The sequence below is a fragment of the Micromys minutus genome (genome assembly GCF_963924665.1).
Source record: "Micromys minutus genome assembly, chromosome: 1".
Lineage (NCBI taxonomy): Eukaryota > Metazoa > Chordata > Mammalia > Rodentia > Muridae > Micromys > Micromys minutus.
In genome coordinates, this window is record NC_137969.1 from 158,463,621 (window position 1) to 158,485,822 (window position 22,202).

A 22,202-nucleotide genomic window follows, 5' to 3' on the forward strand; every position below is an offset into this window, starting at 1 on the left:
ATTCTAACCATTAATGATATTCTGGCTGTCCAGGTGAGTGGAAAATTTTGCATAGAAGATTTTACTATTGGTGCAGGTGGGAGTTGAGCAGGGCCAGCAGAAGGGAGAGTTTGGAGGTTAGCTATAGCTAAGATTTTTTTTTTCTTTTCTGGGGAGGGTACTTTTTAAATTTTTATTTTGGTGACTGGATTTCACTGTGTTGCCATGGCTGTCATGGAACAAACTTTGTAGACCAGGCTGCACTTGTGTCAATCCTTCTGCTTCTGTTGCCTCCCAAATTATAGGGCTGTGTCACCAATTTACAGCTTGAAACACTTGTTTTTCAAAAGTCAGTATTTTATTTCAGTAAAAATTATTTGGTTATAAATTTTGGGAAGATCTGATTTTTTTTATCAAAGTTTTGTAAATAGATCTTATTTCTGAATTTGGATCAGCACAGACCTGAGTTCATGCTATGTCAAACGGTCCTTAGTCATGAACTTATTGTGGCCTCTACGTTGTCATCATTACTAACCTATCAAGTGCCTGTGTCTCCTCATCTCACTTAGGATTGTACCCCAGAGTTCTACATGATTGGCTTTAAATGCCCGAATAAATTAATTTTAGTAGCGTAGTTTGATATGCTAAATAGGATAGCATTTTATAACAGATGCCAGAATGTTGGTGTTCAACAGCCTGTATAATATTTATATCTTGAAAATGAGTTTTGAGTATGCATTGAACTGTGGGGATATCATTACTAGAAGCTCCTCTCCGAAGAACCCAGTCTCTGGTGTTGAGTGATAGACTGGTTTGAGTAAGTACTGTTTTATGGCAGCATCTTAAGTGTTTGCTTTCCCCAGGCTGCTGCTCTGTGGTATTTCCAGTCTTGGACTTGTGTTTTAGAATCCTGGGTATTAGTGTTTTGCCTTTTTTTGTTTTAAGACTACTTGCTGGAGGATGAAAGATTTGCTACAGTGGTGTAGGTTAAGATGTTCTACTTAGTTGCCCAGCACAAGAAAGTACAGCTCACCTTTTCTATTCATAGTCTAATATGTTAGAGTTCTGTGTAGTTTTCTCTTGTGCTCTTGCATTAGAAAGCCATAGAATAACAAAGTCACTATATAGTTACTGCCTTCTGCTGCCATATTCATTATCCAGTCTCTCAGAAGTTCCTTTCTCATGGACATACCTAGGGACCCTTGTACAGACTCTTGGCAGGATTGATAAGTCTGGCACTGTTTTCTCTGGCACTGCCTCCACAATGCACATTCATTTTATCATATTTTGGCATTGGTAGTTAGGTAATATTTCATGGTGGTAAATATTAGCTCTATTTTTGGACTTTTTATATAGAGTTACACTTATTTAAAAACATAGGAATATGTTCTAGTGATTATCAGGATCTCCTAATATTTATCTCAATTCTTTTGTAAGCTTATGGAAATTATTTAATTATTTTAAAGGATATTTTTTGAAAATATATCATAGCTGATGTGTCAACAGTTACTTTAAATACTATATTATTTGCTACATTAAAAAAGAAAAAATTAATATGTACTGGAATATGAAAAGGTCTTATACACTTTATACTGATTATATACTGAAGTTAGTGTCTAGATGAGTTAAAATATTAACACCAACTTTGATATATCTTTTAAGAAAAGAATAGTAAAAGGAAAAGACGTTTAAATTTTTCTCATAGACTGACACAGATGGATATATGAATGATACACAGTTATAGCATGGTGGAACAGGCCTATAATCTCAGCTCTCAGGGGAAGATCATGAACCAAAATAACCCCTTTCTTAAGTTGCCCTTGTTGGGGTATTTTAGCACCACCACAGTAAAATAAACTGTGACAAAGGTCTTCAGGTTATCGCATTGTCTGCTTAATAATGTTTCATGTTTTAGATTAGGTGCACCTTATGTTTTGCACATAATAGTACCTTCCTCTGTGTCTACCTTAGTTTTTGAGACAGGGTCTCCCATTGAACCTGAAGAATGTCATTTCAGAGACCCGAGATGCATTCCTTCTCTCCAACCCTGCCCCAGCAGTGGGTTACAGGCTACGTGTGTGGATGCTGGGTGTCGAACTTCATGTTATGCTTGTGCAGCAAGCACTTCACCACTGATTTTTCTCCTCAGCCCAGTGCAGCACGCTCTTGTCATACATTTGTTAGGTGAGAAAGTTTAGTTAAGAGACAAGAGTTTAGAGATTCTAAATATCTATTAAAATTACAATGTTCATACACTCTAAATCACTTCCCATGTGTACTCTTTATCTTTGGAAAAGTCATATGTGTACACATTTATATTTAGTGCACACATTTAGAATGTTTATTGTTGGGCTGGAGAGCTGACTCAGCAGTTAAGAGTGCATCCTGCTCTTCCAGAGGTCCTTGTTTTATTTTCTAGCACCCATGTCAGGCAGCTTACAATCACTGTAATTCCAGCTTTACAGGGATCTGATGCCTCTGACCTCTAAGGGTATCTACATCACGTGCACATACCCACATACGGGCACAGACACATACAGGTAATTAAAAATAAAACTTTAAAAAAAGCATTTTAGAAATGTCTGTTATAGTGTTGTGATGATAAAAAGTTGGTAGCATGAAAAAATAGGTTGCAAAGCAATGAAGTATGAAAGTATGATCCTTTAAGCACCCCTCCCCTCTGCCCCCTTTTTAAGGGCTTGAGATATAGTCAAGTCAAATTATACAAGCTAGTCTTGAACTCACTTTGTGTTCCAGACTATCTTTGAATTCTTACACTCCTGCTTCATCTTCCACAGTAGCTAGGATTATAGTTGTGGGCCACTAGGCCTAACTTGCTTGCTTGCTTGCTTACTTGCTTTTTAATTTTTATTTTAAAACTATTTGAAATTAAAAAAATATTTTTTGGTAAAACTAGTTTCCTAGTATATACACAAGAAAATATATAGAAAAATATAGTCAAACCTATTAGTGGTTTTATCTTGATAATAAACTTTCATTTTTAAATCTCTGTGTGAGATATGTGGTTTTTAAACTTCTTTAAAAATAGTGTTTGTTTACATTTGTATCGCTAGGTCTTTGCGTTCCTCATGTTACTATCAAGTGTGAATCATTTATTTCCCCAGACTATAGGAATCATCAGTATTGCTTTTCTTTCTTTATATTATCTTCCCCATGTTCATTTATTTAACAAATGTCTGACAGTGTAGGTCCAAGGTTGATGTGAATGTATACATGTTTGCCTGATTCTTGTAACTTATTTGTGTGGGACCTTCCCTTTTTCTATCTCAGAGAAGACGTTTGCACTTCGACCCTAGAGAGGCCAAGTAATTAGTCTTCAGCTCTCCCCTTTGAAGAGAGGGACAGAATAAAAGAGTGGCAGAGTCTGTTTTTTCTCTGATCCCATTTTCCTGCCTGTGAATTTCCAGTCTTGTGAATATCTGTATTTATCCTGTTGCCATATCTGAACTTTGTTCCCAGAGCCAGAAACGTCTGTCCCCTGGTGTAACTTTATGCCCAGGAGCTAATTTCATTCTCACAGATAATGTTTCTTTCCAATCCCTTTGAAGGTTTTTTTTTTCTAGAAAAATTGTTTTATTTCCCTGTCTAGAAAAATACAGTAATCTTCTTTCCCTTTCTTAAAGACTCATACCTCTCCTCCCACCAGTCCATCTTCCTTTAGCAACCTAGTTCTTTTGATTGATGTTTTGTTTTTTTAGCTAGGATCTCTTTTGTCCTCAAACCCACAGAGGTGCTCCTGCCTCTGCCTCCTGAATGGTGGGATTAAAAGACATGCACCACTATGTCCAGCAAGTGTGTATTTCTCGGGTTACAGACATTACTTCCCCTTACTGCATAATCCATATCACTTTGATTTTTGAGCTGTGCTTGCATTGCAGCTGAACTTGACAGGTTGCTAAGATTAATAGATTAGCCTTTATTTGTGTATCATTTGACAATAGTAACTCCTCCTTGGTACTTTTTTCTCTTTGCTTTTGAAACTCACTATGAGACTCACTATGTAGACCTGGCTGGCCCTGAAACTACTGTGTAGGCCAGGCTGGTTCCTAATTCACAGTGATCCATCTCTGCCTTCTGAATGCTGGAATTAAAGGCATTTGTCAGCATGCCTGTATTCTTTTGTTTCTGATACATTATTTTCATGACAGGATTGCAACTATACCTAGTCTCCAACAGAGTCCCAGAGCTCCTTCTATTTCTTGGTTACTCTAACCAATATGTCTTTTAAAGATGTCAAATTAGCTATGTTCACAATTGAAGTTTGTTGTTTTGTCTCCCAGCTTCACATCTCGATTTTCCTAGAGCTTCTATCCTGGCTAAAATTGCTGCTCCAGGTGGTATCTTACACACTTAAACACACTTAGAGGCTAAATATAAAGCAGTGGTTCTCAGCTGCTGGGCTGCAACCCCTTTGGCAAACCTTTGTCTCCAAAAATATATTATGATTCATAACAGCAGCAAAATTACAGTTGTGAAGTATGGGGTCACCACAACATGAGCTGCATTGAAGGGTTGTAGCATTAGGAAGGCTGAGACCCATGCTCTAAAGGGTTATGAGTTCCAGTTCAACCAGAGTTACATATCAAAACATTGTCTCTAAAACCAAAACCACCTGGGCAGGCAAGTTGGCTTAGTAGATGAAGGAACCTATCTTTCAATTCTGACAGCCTGAGTTTGTTCCCCTGGACCCACATCGTGGAAGAAAGCATTGATTCCACTTGTCTGCATTGTGTATGCACCCGTGTCAGCACACAAACACTTGTGCACAAGCTAAATGACAATGTAATAGCAAATTTAAAATATGCCTCCAGGAACTGGACTATCATACTTTTTAATGCCAGGCCTTTAGTCAAATTTATTTAAACTAGTTAACTATTATGATCCAAAGTAAAGCTGAAAAATCTAACCTTTCTTCTGTACTCAAAATCTAGTAAGAAATAAACTTTTATCTCCAAAAGTATACTTAAAAGGGAAAAAAATCTCCAATAAGTTATAGCAGGCCCATGTTGCAGGAAATGATATGGTTGATATCCATATTTCTAAAGCCTGAAAAATTTCAAGGAGCCTGCTCTCCTTTCCTAATGGATCTCTTCTATATATTAAATCTTTAAAAATTCTATTTTATTATCACTGTGCATACATATGATGTTTGCATGTGTATGGGTGTGTATGCATGTGTGCCAGATGACAGAGTTTGAAAGTTGATTCTCTCTCATGATGCATTCTGAGGATTCTACATGGCAGCTTACATGGCAAATGCTTTCACATGCTAAGCCCCTTCTCCAGTCTATCAAGGTGACATTGCCTCCTCTGCTTCCCTTCGCTTCTTTGAGTTGTTGTTACTGTTCCTGTGTTTCTATGTAAGCCATTGTATTTATTTATCAAATTAACTTGTTCAGCAGATATTTAAAAGTATTTTCTATGAGACATTTGGTTTAAGAACTAGGAATACCTAACTAAGTAAAAATGAACTGTACCCAGATCAAACAAGGGTAATGTGAAATTGAAGTGCAGTATGAGAAAGATTATTGTGGTTGAGCAGTATTATAGACATACGTAAGAGATCATATCTAATGCCGGGGAGGATGGGGTTCTTTTAAAGAAGAGATACCATTTGAATTGGGAATTCAAGGATGAGAAACCTCATGGTGACTGTGACAGACAACACTTCTTTGTGAAAACAGGCAGAGAAAAAAGTGTCCCAGTAGAAAGGTTTCTGTACACCATCAAGGAGAAGTGCTAAGTAAAGTAGGCTGGAGTGGATTTCTGAAAGTGCATCTCATCTAAGAGCTTCAGACTGACTGTAAGTACTTGGGGAGTTTAAGCAGGAGTGGCACACTAGTGAGGTTAAAGGGAGGAAATGAAATCTGTGTGAAAACATTTTAGGGGAGGAAAACTATTCTAGAAGGTTTTGCTAATGTACATGATGACTTGCTACCGACACAGTCTCAAGTGATGATCCTGGATATCTGTTGAATTGTTAAAGTTGCCAGTGATGTGAAATAGAACTGTGCATAGAGGTGTGTGGTTTCTAGATTCATTCTTGCTTATGAGCTTGTGGGCTTATACAACTTTTTAAAATTTACCTATCTTGAAAAGTTTACCTTTGGACTAAATTGCTATAATTTTTCTATAATTGTGTGCTTCTCAACAAACAAAATCCTCAGTCTTTACTGCACTACTTTTAATTTTAAATGCCTATAATTTTTTTCTGGGTCTTAAAGGCCCATTTATAGAAGAGTCTCTGACTATAGGTCTGGCAGTTCTTTTTTCTCTCTTTGGGATCATATACTCCCATCCCAAATTCATATTTGGGGATGTCTCCAGATTACATTTAGAATAAATTCAACCAAGTGAGTCTTTGCCTTTTACCTGTTATCTACCAAGTAGGGTTTTTTTCAAAGGTAGTTTGCCAGTTCTCCACGGGAATAATTAATAGTTCATATCATGACTGCAAACTGCCTGTCCTTGCACATTATCCTCTTCACACATAGAACATGGTGTTTGTAGGACACCCACAAACCCTGTGACAGAGGAGGTGCTGGTTAGTTACCCTTCTCTTAAGAGTTTTATGTCAGGAGGCCATAAACAGCCAGTACCCCTAACTTATTTGATGCAGCCTTGGGTGTTGTGCAGCTGGGTAGACTTTTATTCTTCACTAAAATGTATGAACATTAAGTTTGCCCACTGCTAGTATGAACATATGACCTTTTCATCATTGTTATATTCACTTAGGAGAAGAAAAGGTCCATAAAGGCAAAGAGAGAAAGAAGTTCACAGGCTTTAGAATGAGAGAGGTTTGGAATCTCCTCATTGTTCCATGACACCAATTTTGGGCAATTTAAGCTCTTCTTCATTGTGAGGCCAGATGAGTGTGATATCTGCCTCGTCAGGGTTTTGCTGGAGTATATTGCAGGGTAGCTAGATGTCTATGTGCAGAACTGACATATTGGATTCTTAATATTGATTGAGTGTGAGACACGGTAGGTGACTAATAGAAGTGTATCGAATTAATACAAAACATTAAGCAAATGTTAGCAATTATTTAAAAATGTAAAACAGACTTGTGTGATCTGTTAAATTTTTCAAAATTTCAATTTTAATTATTTCTTATGCAACACTGGGAATTGAGCCAAGGCTTGGTGCATTCTCAGCAAGCACTTCATCTCTGAGCTCCATCTCCAGCCCCAATTATTAGTATTTCTCTCTAAGTCTGCTAGTAAACTAGGAAAATATAAGCATGGTGCTATTAATGATTTTTAAGTGGGACAGAAAGGTACTGTAACTAAAACAGATGTAGTGGAAAGCTTTACAAGCCTATTCATTCTAACAAATTATGTTACATAACCAGATGCCACCAGAATTAACCAGATGCTATTTATATGTATCAATACTGCAATATGGTGCTTGCATGCATGAATAGGTAAATTCTATGTAGAAGGTGGAAAAGATTCTGTATACTGGTACTTTCAGCTTACCCCAGGAGGCTTGCCCTCTGTACTGGCTGGTTTTGTGTCAACTTGACACAAGCTGGAGTTATCACAGAGAAAGGAACCTCCTTTGAGGAAAGGCCTCCCTGAGATCCAGCTGTAAGGCATTTTCTCAACTAGTGATCAAGGGGGGAGGGCCCAGCCCTTTGTGGGTGGAGCCATCCATGGGCTGGTAGACCTGGGTTCTATAAGAAAGCAAGATGAGCAAGCCAGGGGAAGCACGCCACTAAGTGACATTCCTCCATGGCCTCTACATTAGCTCCTGTTTCCTGACCTGCTTGAGTTCCAGTCCTGACTTCCTTTGGTGATGAACAGCAGTGTGGAAGTGTAAGCTGAATAAACCCTTTCCTCTTCAACTTGTTTCTTGGTCATGATGATTTGTGCAGGAATAGAAGCCCTGACTAAGAAAGACACCCTCCCTGTTCATTGTATTATTTGGTTATTTTCTAATAGTTTATAACTGTGATAATTGAGTATCTACCACATGGCATTTTGTTAACTTTAGAATATATGATACCCAGTCAAAAGTTGTAGACAGATGGTTTGTAAGTTAGACCTTAACTGATTAAAGGCTTTCTGTCTATGGAATTCTGTTCTCCATTGCCCTTTCTGTTATCTCAGTCATCCCTGACACTGTGTTTATTGCTTTAGAGGTTACATAGTATGCTATATATATAATGATTTAGGTGTGTGTGTGTGTGTGTGTGTGTGTGTGTGTGTGTGTGTGTGTGTGTGTGTGCGCGTGCGCACTACTTTGGATAAGCTTTCTCCCGTGTTTAAAAAGTGTCCATTCTAGGTAACTAGGTATGTAGGTAAGTAGATAGGCTACTTCCAGGCATATGTTTTATTTTTCTTTTATATTGCTATGATCATTTACATGGAGGAAGTAAAATGTGTTTGTAGAGCTGTTCCGTGTCTAAGGAAATGATTGTTGTAAGTAGTTGTGTTAACTTTTTTATCTGGTTCTACTACCATTTTTCCACCTAACACTTACAATTCTGGGAGCCGTTTTTTATTTTCTTTTATTGCATAGTCACTCATTCCAAGAGAATCAGTGAGTTCTGCTTCTTTTGAACCCTTTGCTCTTTCTCTAGGTCAGCTCATCTCTTCCAAATGCCTCTATTCTAGAGCTGGGGCCAGGTTTTGTTTGCAGTTTGCCCTGCTTTGTCTCGTTGCTTTTGTCTTTTCTTCATAATTGGCTATCTAAAATGAAAAGTATGTTCCTCTCTCTAAAACTTTAAGACACCTGTTTGCTGCAGTTAAATTCAAGATTTTTAGACTTATAAATAATTCTTACTCATCTTGTAAGGCTCAACACCATACCTTCTATAGGAGCTCCAGTCATCCTACCAGAGTCTGGGCATTAATTTCTTGTCACCTCCAGTTTATCTTTTAAAGAAAGGAATGAAGAACACCAGCATGTTGATAGTAAACTTTTCCCTTCCCAGAAAGAACAAAAGCACCAGAGGTATCAGGTTTATAGCCTGCTAAGCTTATTATCAGCTAAGAAAGAGCATGCATTTTGACAGAGGGTAGTATTATAGAGTTACATTACCACTGCACCGTAAGCCTTTGTGGAGGTTCACCCATTCTACTGGCTATCTTGCCTTTTCTTTTTTTGTAGACGGATGCTTTTTGCTATTAACCAGTGGTCCATTTGCTTATTACAAGATTTGGCTAACATGTAATAGATGAATTAATTAGCTCAGTAGGAAAAAAGCACCTCTCATTCTCCTGTAAATAAATTACTTAGATTTATGTACCATTTTTTGTTACTGAAAATCACTAAATAAATATGAAATGTAAATATTTATCTAAATTGTTAGAGGACTGGATCCTTGGTACCATAGGATGCTAGCATGCTGAATTCATGATGGTACCTTGTAAGAATACTTTTTGTTTTTTTTCTGGTGCTAGCTCAGGAGAACCTTTCCTGACTGCTTTGTTTAAAACCACCCATCCAAATATTTTTCTGAGACTCCTAAAACTATTAATAATTAAATGATAGAGTAGGTACTGAGTGGTCTTTTTAACTTCCTGACTAATCCTATCTTTAAGACTCTTGGAGCAGATTTTGAATTTTGCATTTATATACAGTTAAATAATGCATGGGGGTTCAAAATGAACTTCACTTTCTCTGGATGTTTACAAAAAAGCACTCATTTACTGAATACAGGCTATATTTCAGTGTATTATGTTTCATAATACTTAAAAAATGATTGGAAGTATTGTAGACAAGGAATCTAAGACATGAAAAAAGTGAAATAATTTTCTGTAGTCACAGTTAGGAATAGAGCCAGGCATATTTGCTATCTACAAAGACCCTTCTCTTACTAGTGCACTTACTTAAATAAGCATGCATTTTAATAATTATACTGTTTTTGATAACTGCTTTTAAACTCTGTGTGTCTATGTGCTTTGCTATATACTCCGATCTTTTAAGACTATTTTTTAAACCTATTGAGCTTAATTAAAAGATGGTATTTCATTTGTTTTGGATATATTTCTTGCTGGGGATTAAAAATGGTATGGATTTTCATATTTTTATATACTTGCTTTATGCAGCCGATTTCTTTAAATCAATTCTTGCTTAGTCATAACAGCTTTCTCTCTTCTGAATTTATTTCTACAGAAATGTTGGTTAATGCCAAGGGTTTCTTCATTCTGCATTTGCTATTACATATACTGTTTCTCTTAAATAGCCTTGTACTAAAGGCAGCACTGTGTCCAACAGAATCCCCTCCTCAGCCCCAACTACGAAGTCTGCTTGCTCAGCAGCAACAGGAGCTCTGTGCTGTTTTTCTTTGTTGCATGCGTATGCTGAAGGGTATACAAGTCCTACAGCTTAGTGCATGTACTATACCTGATCTGCCTGTGCTGTGTTCATGGTACCATGTTATCATGTTGCAGATGGCTGAGAGCTGCATGAAGAATTCAGGACCATGATGGCTCAGTTTCCCACAGCTATGAATGGTAAGTAACTTTGTGCATGGTAGGATGGGCTTTTGCTGTGGTGGTAAACCCATTATTGCTTGAAATATTTGTGTAAATAAATTTGACGTTTTAAATGTAAAACTTCGAAGAATTCTGATGGAAAACACAGCATCTTCAAGTATTACATGACTCATCTTACTAATACTATGTAGTGAATTCCATATTTTTGTTGAAGTATTTTTGGTAGTGTCTGGCAGATGTGCTTCCCACTAAACAGGTGAGAATAACTTAAGTATATTCTGCTCGACGCCTGAAACTGAAGGAGAAACAGTTGAGTGAATAAGGGTGGTTTTAGTTGCACAGATGATTTCAAGGTGAGGCCAACAAGATTCTTTTAGTAATATAAATGTAGGATGAAATTTCTCTTTATGAATATTTATATTATTTAATGTTTATAATGTCTAATTACTTAACCTGGGTTTGATCTCAGGGAACCATATGGTAGAAGGAGAGAACTTGTGACTCCTACAAGTTGTCTTCTGGCTTGTGCTCCTCCTAGTAAATAAATAAATGTAATTTAAGACTTTGTAAGATTAAAATGAATATTGTTTTCATTATGGAAATTGTGTATAATTATAGAGATTTATGCTACAGACCCTTAAATTAAATATTATTTTCCCTTAATAAATGATATACAAGTTTAATATAAGACAGCAATGCTCTATCCAGATTTGAGGATTCCTGTGCCTCATGAAAAGGTTTTCATTAAACTCAAGTTCCTTACAAACTTTAACAAGCATATTAATGAGGTTTACAAATCAAAAAAACAAACAAGTAGTATGATCTCATTCTTTCATTCCATAAATGCTTATGTCTATTATGTATTATTTATTAAAAATGATTTGAAACAGACAAATGTTTAGTGACAAATATGCTTATGTGAATGAGGAACAAATTATTAATTAGAAAGTGGTTTGTAGGCATGAAGATAGCCTATTAAAATAGTTAAGTAACTCGTATGTATTGAATTTATGTCCAATCCAGCATTTAAAATGTTATTGAAAGTCACATCCATGTATAATATAAAACTTCAAAAGCAGTTTCTGCACCTCTAGTAAATCATTTGCCACAGTTGATGCTTGAGACTTACCTGTAGCACACCTGGACACAGTAGTTTTTGTTAATGCCCTGACCTTTCATCTGATTTTGCCATGTAGATTTCATCATTCTGAGGCCAACTACAGACTTTGTAGGTTACTTTGGTTTTCAGTGTGATAGCTGTCTAACATAGCCAGATCTCTTTCAGTTTTAACTTAAACTAATAAAAATTATGTAAATCATACTGAATTACAAATTTCATGTGCTTAAAACCACATGTAGCTGAGGCTGCCTTATTGGACAGTGCAGATAAAGAACTATTATATCTTGTCATACGGTTCTAGTAAACAAGATTTTTTTACTTGTCTTTGGTGCTTCACTTCCTTTTCTTGTTCCCTTCCTTCCTTCCTTCCTCCCTCCCTCCCTCCCTCCCTCCCTCCCTCCCTCCCTCAAGACTAGAATGGTTGTCAGTGCCTCATGTTTTTTGCAACTATAGCTCTGCTCCCAATCTTCTGGACTACAGAACTATCCTTCCCAAAGCCTTCTTAATCGCACTGCTTCGCATATTCTGCTTTTCAGAAACTGAATACATTTGCAAAGTGAGAGAACATGACAGGCCTTCAAGTGCTAGGCAAGGTGTTATTTCAGATACATGTTGCTACTGGTTGATATTGCAGTGTGATATACCTTGTTTCCGCCTCAGAATTATGGAGTGCTGAAGACTGAGGAAGAGTTCTGGAACTCACCATAGTGTCTTAATCTGTAATCTGTAAAGAGAGGGAGTGATACAGAATTAAAAGAAAAACCAAACCAAACAAACAAAAACCGGTGGCTTTAAGAATAACACCTCACTCCCATTTTCTTTTCTTTTCTTTTCTTTTCTTTTCTTTTCTTTTCTTTCTTTCTTTCTTTTTTCTTTTTTTATATTTTTAGAGCTTTAGGGCTCAACAATATTTCAACCATATGGTTAAGAAACTGCTGGGCTAGATGTTGGGTGTGTACTGTCAGATACAGCATTGCACTGTACTTGAAAAACCCAGGTTTTTATAAGTGAACTTCCCACAACTTAGGCTACAGGTCTGTTTAGAACAGTATAACTATTATATTTTAGAGATTTAAATTAGTGCTAGATCAGTACACATTATTCATCTTAAATGTTATTTGTTTAAATCTGTTTTAAATATTTTAAATTGGAGACAAATATCAATATAGACTTTCCAATATTTTATTTTATTTTATATAAATATAGCATGTTTGGATTATTTACATTTAGAATTATGATATTGATGTGATATCTGTGTTCTTTATGTATATTTATATATTTATAGATATGTATGTATAGCTACACATGTGAAAACAAGGGTGATAGATATTTCTTACTAGTTGATTCTCTGTAACTGAGAATTTTCCTTATTCACTGGTTCTGTGAATGTGCTTAACAGAGCCAGTAGCAAGAAGAGAATGAGGAACAGTGGTTCTTTTGAAAATCCATCCTCACTTTAGTGATGAGTTAGGGGGAAATGTGTAGTGAGAAATTTGGTTTCTTTAAAAATCACAGAAACAGGAATGTACATTAACTTTAATCTCAGGAGTGGGGACCCAGGTCTGCTTTGGATTGTCCGAAGCAGCCGACTATGATTTGCCTTGTGCTCTAATAGGATTGTGAATTTTGCCAGGTGCAGATAGTTTCTGCGATTGTGTGATGTTTGGAATTCTTAGAGAGTATATAAATGCTAGGGCCCTAGAGGACTGTTAGAGTGTTGGTTGGTTGTTGTTGTTTGTTAAGTAGTCATGTGCAAGGAAGAAATTAGATATTCTCACAGCAAAGATCAAACTTGCCACAGGAACTGATGTCCCTAATAACAAGAAGCAGTCTAACAATGTTACCCCCTTTCCTACTCTTGACTTTATTCAAGGATCTCTTTCCTCTCTATCTTCCTTCTTTCCTACCTAGTTTTAGGAGGTTGAAAGGGTAGAAGAAAAGTGGTGAAAGAAAGAAGAGGTAGGAAAAGACAGTTCCAGAATCGGGTAGAATTTGATTATCAGACAATGAAGAGGTCATTATATTTTCATGGAAATACTGGACACCAACTCCCCATAAAGCTTATAAAACCAGACTAAGATAGGCAGGTTTTCTCCCATTCAGGTGCAGAATACGAAACTGCTCTTTTGAAAACTTCTTTTAGTGCTACATTGTAAGTAAGAAAGCTAGATTTGTATCAACTATTTAAAAATTGGCTTTGACTCATATATTTCTGAATTTTTTTATTTTGAAGTTATCTCATTTTCAGAAAATTCTTGGTACATTTATTAAATTTTAAAGTGGTCCTTTGTTTTGAAAGTTATTTGACCATATTTAAGTTATTTTGTGTCCCAACTAACTTAATTAGCATTTCTATTTACACATAATGTTAATGATAATGAGGGTCTGTTTGCGATTTTCTAGGTGGTGCAGTCTTCAATGATGAGACTGTGAATGCCTTTCAAGGGCTCATGGATTCATTTCTGTTTCCCTTGCTTGCTTCTTGAATGAGTGAATATGCAGGGGTCATGATCACATGGAGAATCAAATATTAACAGGCTGGGCAAGTTTGCTACACCGAAGACAAGTATCCAGGAAGAGTTTGGACAGATAGCTATGTATAAAAGAACACATAGCCAGGCATGATGCGCACCCCTTTAATCTCAGCAGAGACGTGCAAATCTCTACTGAGTTTGACACTGTGTGGTTTATATAGGGAGTTCCAGGTCAACCAGGGTTACACAGTGAGACCATGTTTTGTCCATTTTAATTTTTAATTATGTTCTTAGGTTAGCATATAAAAGTGAGTTTTAAATGGAATTTTCACGCATGTGTGCCATTATTGTTTGTTTTGTCATTCTCAAGCCATCATTTTAGTGTGGGCATACTGTTTATTCCCTATGGTCTCCGAGGAACCCTTTGAGTTAGGTGCATTCCTAGGCTACAGAGTTGGCATCTACAGTGAAGAGAGCTTGAACATCTTGTCCAAATATGCTGGAGACGATATAGTTCAGGGAGTTCAGGCTACCCCAGTTCTAACCTCAGTTCCCATGTGGTCAAAGTTTGTTTTGTTTTTTCTCATTCCAAGGACCAAACCCATGGCTTTGTGCTTGCTAAGCCACACACTACCGCTGAGCTAATCCTCAACTGCCCAAATTCTAATCTCAGCTCTGCTACTTACTGTATTATCTTAAGCCAGTTGCTTTTCCACCATTGCTTTTAGTTTCCTTCTCCATGGTAGTCCCCTAATTTATCATGTGGCCCTGGGGTTAATGATTCTGTACATACATACCTGACATCATTGGGCTCACAGCTGTTTTCATCCCTGTTGTCATTTTTCATCTTTTCATCAACATTTCCCCTAAGTCACAGATCTTTAATGGAATTTTCAAATGAGTATATTATTATATTTTGTTTTTAGTCATTCCTCTCCACACACTGGTCTCCACTGTGGTTTATTTCTCTAATTTAATAGGTGAAAGGTGATGCTAGTATTGTTTTATTGCAGGTATACTTGCATGGAAAATCTGCTCAGTCTCTCTGATAATAAGCTGATAAGACAAGGAAAGTTCTACTGCACACGTGTTTATATCAGAAGTATATCGTTTAGCTATTTTAGAGCCTTAGTTCTTAGGCATATTTGTTTCTGTATTTCTAACTCTTAACACTTTTTATAGGTTTTTTTAAAAAATCAGTCACTTGAAATAAGGAAAGTGTGTTATCAAATCAGCTTTAACATCTAAAATTAGAGTAGTCCTTTTCTTTTCAGTGGTAAATGTTTCTGGAAATTTGATTTTATAATGTGATTTTTTTACTCAATGTGGACAGCAGATTTAATAAGTTTATGTGTCTAAATATATATGGTTTCGTGTTGAGAGATGCTGAGTAAACCATAGGAAGAGTAGCCAGAGTGAGGTACAGGTGATGATTTCCCAGAGTGATTTATAAAGTGATTTTAACATCTACTCATCTGTTGAACCATTTTTAAATGTTTGTTCTTTCCTGGATACTCAACTGGCTCCTGGAATAGAAAGGGCCTTATTAATCCCCAGTGATGAAGGAAAAAGAAAAATGACTCTTTACAGCAAATTCAGACTAGTTATTCCCTGCTACTTTTTGTATTCACATGGTACCTTAGCTGGCAGTAGCCTCTTTAGTTCTCTTAGAGCATCTTGCATATCTTTTTTGTGTGCGAGAAGTACTCTTTTTTTTTTTTTTTTTTTTTTTTTTTAAGATTTATTTATTTTATGCCTGTGAGTGCATTGTAGCTGTTTTCAGACACACCAGAAGAGGGCATCAGATCCCATTACAGATGGTTATGAGCTACCACGTGGTTGCTGGGATTTGAACTTAGGACCTCTGGAAGAGCAGTCAGTGCTCTTAACCGCTGAGCCATCTCTCCAGCCCAGAGAAGTGCTCTTATACCACCTTGGCACATGGCAAGATGCTGAAGCTTCCAGCCTCTGCTTAGGTCTTAATCTTTCCTAATATCTCAGTTGTGATGTTTCAGACTTAGATTTTGACAACTTTTGCCATACTTCTGCTGAGGGTTCTTCACAGTTAACACAGTAAATGATGGTACTTTCTAGGTATTTCTTTGAGAATAATACGCTAACATTTTTTTATTGCCAGTATTTACCTCATCCTTGTGAATGATACAAAGTTATTATTAATAGATGTTAACTGCGTGGGTGACTGAAAAGCTTTAGGTTTCTGTATATAGTTGATAAAATTCTACTTTTTATGGCATTCAGACATTAAATAGTCTCATCAAATGAATGCTTAAGATTCATGTTTGCATGTTAAATTTTTGTGTTCTTGTGGATGACACACTGTTTTGAGCAGGCTCATGTACATCCTATAATATCTTGGCCTTTCACATGTGTTTTAGGAGGGCCAAATATGTGGGCTATTACATCTGAGGAACGTACTAAGCATGATAAACAGTTTGATAACCTCAAGCCTTCAGGAGGTTACATAACAGGTTTGTATTTAATCTTTATTCTATTATTTATTGTAAATTATGTTCTCGTTTATATATTTTATAGTTAATTTTAATAGCTGCTGTCAAAATTGTATTAAGTGATAAAATTTATATCTATCAAAACTCTAGAATTTAAAAATACTTAATCGTCTTAGTTTGTTGATTCATTTTGGCATATGTGGCATGTGGGGTTTTTTTTTCTTGAATTCTAAATGGTGGTCAGGAATCTGTTTTATTACATATTAATACTATTTCAGGTTTTTAAATTTCTTATCCCAGATATTTTCTCAGAGATTCTTCCCCCCAAAGAAACTTTAAAATATTTTATTATTTAGGATTTGTTCATTGTTTTGAGAGAGGGTCTTGATGTTTAACTCAGACTGGCCTTTAACTTGTTACATCCCCCTGCCTCAGCTTCTTCTGAGTGCTTAGATTACAGGCATGTGGCATATTAAAGTCTGTTTCTATAATGACATGTATCCTTTGAGCCCGTGTTATTTATTATTAATATTGGTGCTAAATATTGGTGTTAACAATTTGCTTTGTAGAAAGACTATGAGAACAAAAAAAGTGATTGGTTTGGGTGTATCTTTCCTTTCTTTTTCAAGAAATGAAACTTTCCATTTTTGTGCCTCTGCATCTTAATACTTTTATGTATAATAGTTGTCACAGAAATGACACCTATACTATTTGTCAGCTTTGTAGTGTGTATGACTGTGTTTCACCTTCACAGCACCTCTGTGAGGCAGACATGCTCATCTGTATTCACACAGGGTATAGCCTAGACTGAGATTTGATGTGGGATTTGCCTACGGCTATCATGATAACTACTGATACCTTTCAGGCTGACTTCAGAATCCTTGGCATGCCTACTGTACCATACCTGCTGTCAGAGCTTGACTACTCTCCCGACGAGCTAATAATAGTTATCATCCATGGCTACTAGAAGATCTGAGGTTCTGAATCAGGGCTTTACCACTAGTAGCACATCTGGTGGTGTGGGCATGGCCATGTTTCTGTTGGTTTCCCTTGTTCCCGGAGTCTGAGCAGGATGGCAACAGTGTCAGAGAGATACTGGGAGTGCTGCAGGAGAACACTGGGCTTGGAAAAGCCATCATTCTGTAACCAGTGGGAGACTTCAGTCTTCAGGATTTCCCATTTACAAACCCCATTCTGAAAACCCCAGCAGAGAAGAATTGGGTTTTGTGTTCTTGTTCAGCAAGCATACATACAAGTATGAGGAAACCCATGCAGACGTTTCTTTGGCCCTTGGTAGTTATAGAACTTGCTTAGGGTGAAGAATCAAGGATGAATAACACACTTCACTGATTTATAGGATGTTAGTGGTGACATATTTCTCTAGATAAATAACTTCATATGTACATTGATAACTTTACTGATTAGAGTTAAGTCAGCATCATGTGTCAACTGTTTCTATTTGTAAGTATTGGAATAATTTTTTTTTCTAATTTTACTAATGTACCATTTGGCTTTTGTGTTTATTACTTTCAGGTGATCAAGCCCGTACTTTTTTCTTACAGTCAGGTCTGCCAGCCCCAGTTTTAGCTGAAATATGGTAAAACTCTTTTATAAATGCACTTAAATTTCTGATGGTTTGTTGTTGTTTTTTAAATTGTATGGTGCTAAAAGCAAATTATTTTCATTTGTACTCTGCTGTTAAATAAAAAAAAAATTAGCTTTTTGAGAAATAAATTATACTTAATAAATAGTTGAAAATAATTCAAAGTGTTCTATAGGAAAAAGTTCTAATTTAATTAGAATTCAAGACAGAATGTAAGAGTTAACATTGAAAACTATTTCTGTATAACTTGACAAAAATCTCAAATTCCTTTCTGACATTTTGTTGTAGTTTTATTGATTTTCATTATCTGTAAACCCCAAAGTGCCATCTCTTTCCTTCCTCTTACTTAAGAAGTATTTTAGAGGGGTAGCAGAGATACTCAGTGGCTAAACACAGGTCTTGCAGAGGACCTGGGTTCAGTTCCCAGCACCCACATGGCAGCTTATAACCATCTATAATATAATTCTAGTTCCAGCGTATCTGGCACCATCTTCTGACCTCCGTGGGTATCAAGCACACATGTGCATATAATACATGTAGAAACTCATAAAGAAGTGATAAACCTCTTTAAGTGTTCTAGAGCATTTGGGGTTGTGTTTTTAAAATGTATTTGCAATGTATAAGAACTTCTATCCCTTTCTTTTTCCTATAGAACATTTGTGTGCTTGGCAGAATGCTAGTAGCAAACATATTTTCAATTATTTGAACAAGTGAATCAAGTAAATTTATAAATTATGTACCTATATAAAATATACATACTACATACCCTTAGATGTTCTAAAACTCATTCTGTAGGTCAGGCTGGCCTTAAATTTGGAACATTCCTTTTCTCTCTGCCTCCATAATGTCTGGGATTTTTAGAGGTTTGCTATCGTCCCTGACTAATGATTACAGTGTTCTTGAAAGATCAGTTTTTATCTTCATTGTTGGAAATCCTCTCAGAACTATCTAGATTCTGTATAGTCTAAGAACGTTCTGTTAGATATTCTCTCTGGCTAGTGTTTTCCACTGTGCAAGTTTTCTGTTACACACACACATACACACACACACACATACACACACACACACATCCACATGTGCATGCTTTGTCATTGTTTTCTTTTTCTCAACCTCAGCAGTAGTTTATATTTCTTCATTACCACCCCACATACCGATCTACTCACCTCATTCTCCTTTTAGGGCCTTATCAGATCTGAACAAGGATGGGAAGATGGACCAGCAAGAGTTCTCTATAGCTATGAAACTAATCAAATTAAAGCTGCAGGGTCAACAGCTGCCTGTAGTTCTCCCTCCTATCATGAAACAACCCCCCATGTTCTCTCCACTAATCTCTGCTCGTTTTGGTATGTATTTATTAATTTAGCAGCCCTAGGTTAAGAGGATGGATTTTTTGGGGATCAGGAAAGGATTTATTAGCACAAAATGACAATCTCTAGACTTCCAGGTTAAGTCTCATGCCTTTAAGAGAAGAGATCTAAAATGTACTATTATAGCTAAGTGTCTGGTCGTGCCTGAATCACAGCCCTAGTCGTGAAATGAATTATCTGCCTCTTGAGGTACAACTGACTCTAAACAGGGTTCCTTATCAGTCTCTTCTATCTCTCATGGATGGAGCAAACAGGATGCTAATTACTAGAAGATACAGAAGGGAGGTGCCGTGGGTGGGGGTCAAGGACAAATTGTCAGTTGTTACAAAATTACGGTTAGGAGAAATTAATTCAGGTTCTGTTGTATGGTAGGGTGACTGTGGTTAACAATTTTTTCATTGTATATTCCAAAGCAACTAGGAGAGAATATTTTAAATGTTTTTAGCATAGAGAAATGGATAAATACTTGAGATAACAGATGTGTTAAATATCCTTGTTTAGTTATCATACATGTATACATGTATCAGAACACTATACTGTAACTCTTAAAGAGGTGAGTGTTAATATTAAATACATAAGACAAGGGTATTTACTAAATAAATTTAAACACACCTAAAGGGATTTAATCTGCATGGTAATTTAAAATCATAGATGAGTAAGAATTTCTTTAATTTGAAGGTTAATTAGCCTGCTAAATTGAGGCCTAAAAATTTTACACATTGTCCTAACTAATTTACATACTCAGCAGAGATTACCAGTTACTATGTTTTTCATATAATTTTGATTAGCCAGTTTCTTATTAATTATATGTGAAAAGCAGTAGTTTTGAATGGAACACTCCGTAAGATGTCTGTGTGTTGAGAAATGCAATTGTTTAGACCAGATGTTAGGTTTTAAAACACCTTATCCTTCCGCTGTTGTACTCGGCTGTAGAGATGAACACCAAATCACCTGGTGGCCATAGTCTTATGTTGTAATTAGTGTTCTGCAGCTAAGAATATAAAAGTTATCACTAATTTTAAAGAGTTTTGAATTTGTAGATGTATAACTTGGAAAGAAAGTGAAATAAGTGGTGTATTTGCCAATAACACATCTACATACGCAAGTCCACCACAATGTCTACTAGTTAGAGTGTTTGTTTGATGTCCAGTGACATAGCAGCTCTGGATCTGTTTTCCTTACTCAGAAAGCCATATGGCCAGCTAAGACATTTTATCTTTGAGATATTGTGTGTAGTTGGCAAAGATTGCTTAGTGTTAGTGGGCATAAAAGAAGGAAGGGTCTGTTTATAGTTCATACATGACAGACAATATTCTAGCATTTATGTTATCTTCAGATTCAGAGCTGCTTTATGGAATATTTTAAGGGTAATTTACCATGGTAATTCTGCAAAACAAGGGTGCTTTTTGTGCTGTAACTTATTTTTTGGGATATATTTTATAGTTGAAAATGCCATTGGAAGATGTGTTCTCTTTTATCTTTAGGGATGGGAAGCATGCCCAATCTGTCCATTCATCAGCCATTGCCTCCAGTTGCACCTATAACAACACCCTTGTCTTCTGCTACTTCAGGGACCAGTATTCCTCCCCTAATGATGCCTGCTCCCCTAGTGCCTTCTGTTAGTACATCTTCATTACCAAATGGAACTGCCAGTCTCATTCAGCCTTTATCCATTCCTTATTCTTCTTCAAGTAAGTGTCTAATAAGTCAGAGATGTGAAGAAGAAACTGTTAGGTTGGTTATTCAGAGATTCCCTTCTTTGTGGAATCGCCTAGTACAGCTCTTTTCCCTTTTATCTTTCCCAGCATTGCCTCATGCATCATCTTACAGTCTGATGATGGGAGGATTTGGTGGTGCTAGTATCCAGAAGGCCCAGTCTCTGATTGATTTAGGATCTAGTAGGTATGAATACTTAACACACAGCTTTGTCTGTTTTCAGTGTGGATTTTTTTGTTAATAAGCCCTGGGATTATCTAGGTTGTTCTTTGTAATGGACAAGTATAAATATTTAACACAAGCATTCTTTGTTGTTGTTGTTGTTGGAAGAGTTTCTTTGTATAGCCCTGGCTGTCCTAGAACTTGCTCTGTAGACTAGGCTGGCTTTGCCTCTGCCTCCCCAAATGCTGGGATTATAGGTATGCACCACCACATCTTGATAAAGTGGTATTTTTAAATTTTACAGAACACAGAAGTACCATTTATTACCTACCATAGAAATTATCATGGTTTAAAAGAGTTAACTTTCCCTTAGAAAAATATTGTATTGTAGCTTAAATAACCATTGATTTTTGTGACTCTTAACATCACTGAACCGAAGTTTGACAGAATAAAAAATGTAGACAATGTTTGGAAGATATGAAATGCCATTTATAAATGCCCTAGCCAGCAGAATGCCTGAAATTGTAGGGTCTTAATAGATAGAATTGTAGGTGTCTGTTGCCATTGTATTGTATATTGATTTTTAATGTCTTTGTCTTATAAAATTTCATTGTATTTTATTTAGTAACAACATTTTAAATACATTTCATTATAGCTCAACTTCCTCAACTGCTTCCCTCTCAGGGAACTCGCCTAAGACTGGGACCTCAGAGTGGGCAGTTCCTCAGCCTTCAAGATTAAAGTATCGGCAAAAGTTTAATAGTCTAGACAAAAGCATGAGTGGATACCTCTCAGGTAACTGGCATGCAGTGATTATGAGAGACCACTAGTCCTTTATGTAAACGTC

General features: G+C 36.4%; 1 protein-coding gene across 7 annotated transcripts in view; it reads left to right on the top strand.

Annotated features, from left to right (window-relative positions):
• The window catches only part of ITSN2 (intersectin 2), a 115,463-nt gene that overhangs the window by 14,681 nt on the left and 78,580 nt on the right, over positions 1-22,202 (top strand). For 5 of the 7 annotated variants that reach the window (XR_013975111.1, XM_080920295.1, XM_080920298.1 and 2 more), the window contains exons 2-8: positions 10,401-10,463; positions 16,436-16,528; positions 18,041-18,104; positions 19,290-19,453; positions 20,962-21,168; positions 21,283-21,379; positions 22,011-22,150. Coding sequence is in view for 6 of the 7 variants with exons in the window: in XM_080920295.1 (XP_080776421.1) it covers positions 10,433-10,463; positions 16,436-16,528; positions 18,041-18,104; positions 19,290-19,453; positions 20,962-21,168; positions 21,283-21,379; positions 22,011-22,150 (796 nt within the window). In the remaining variant the exon portion in view is untranslated. Of the gene's footprint in view, positions 1-7,749; positions 7,818-10,400; positions 10,464-16,435; positions 16,529-18,040; positions 18,105-19,289; positions 19,454-20,961; positions 21,169-21,282; positions 21,380-22,010; positions 22,151-22,202 lie in introns of those variants that run through there. The other 2 variants (XM_080920296.1, XM_080920299.1) reach the window with 2 other exon arrangements.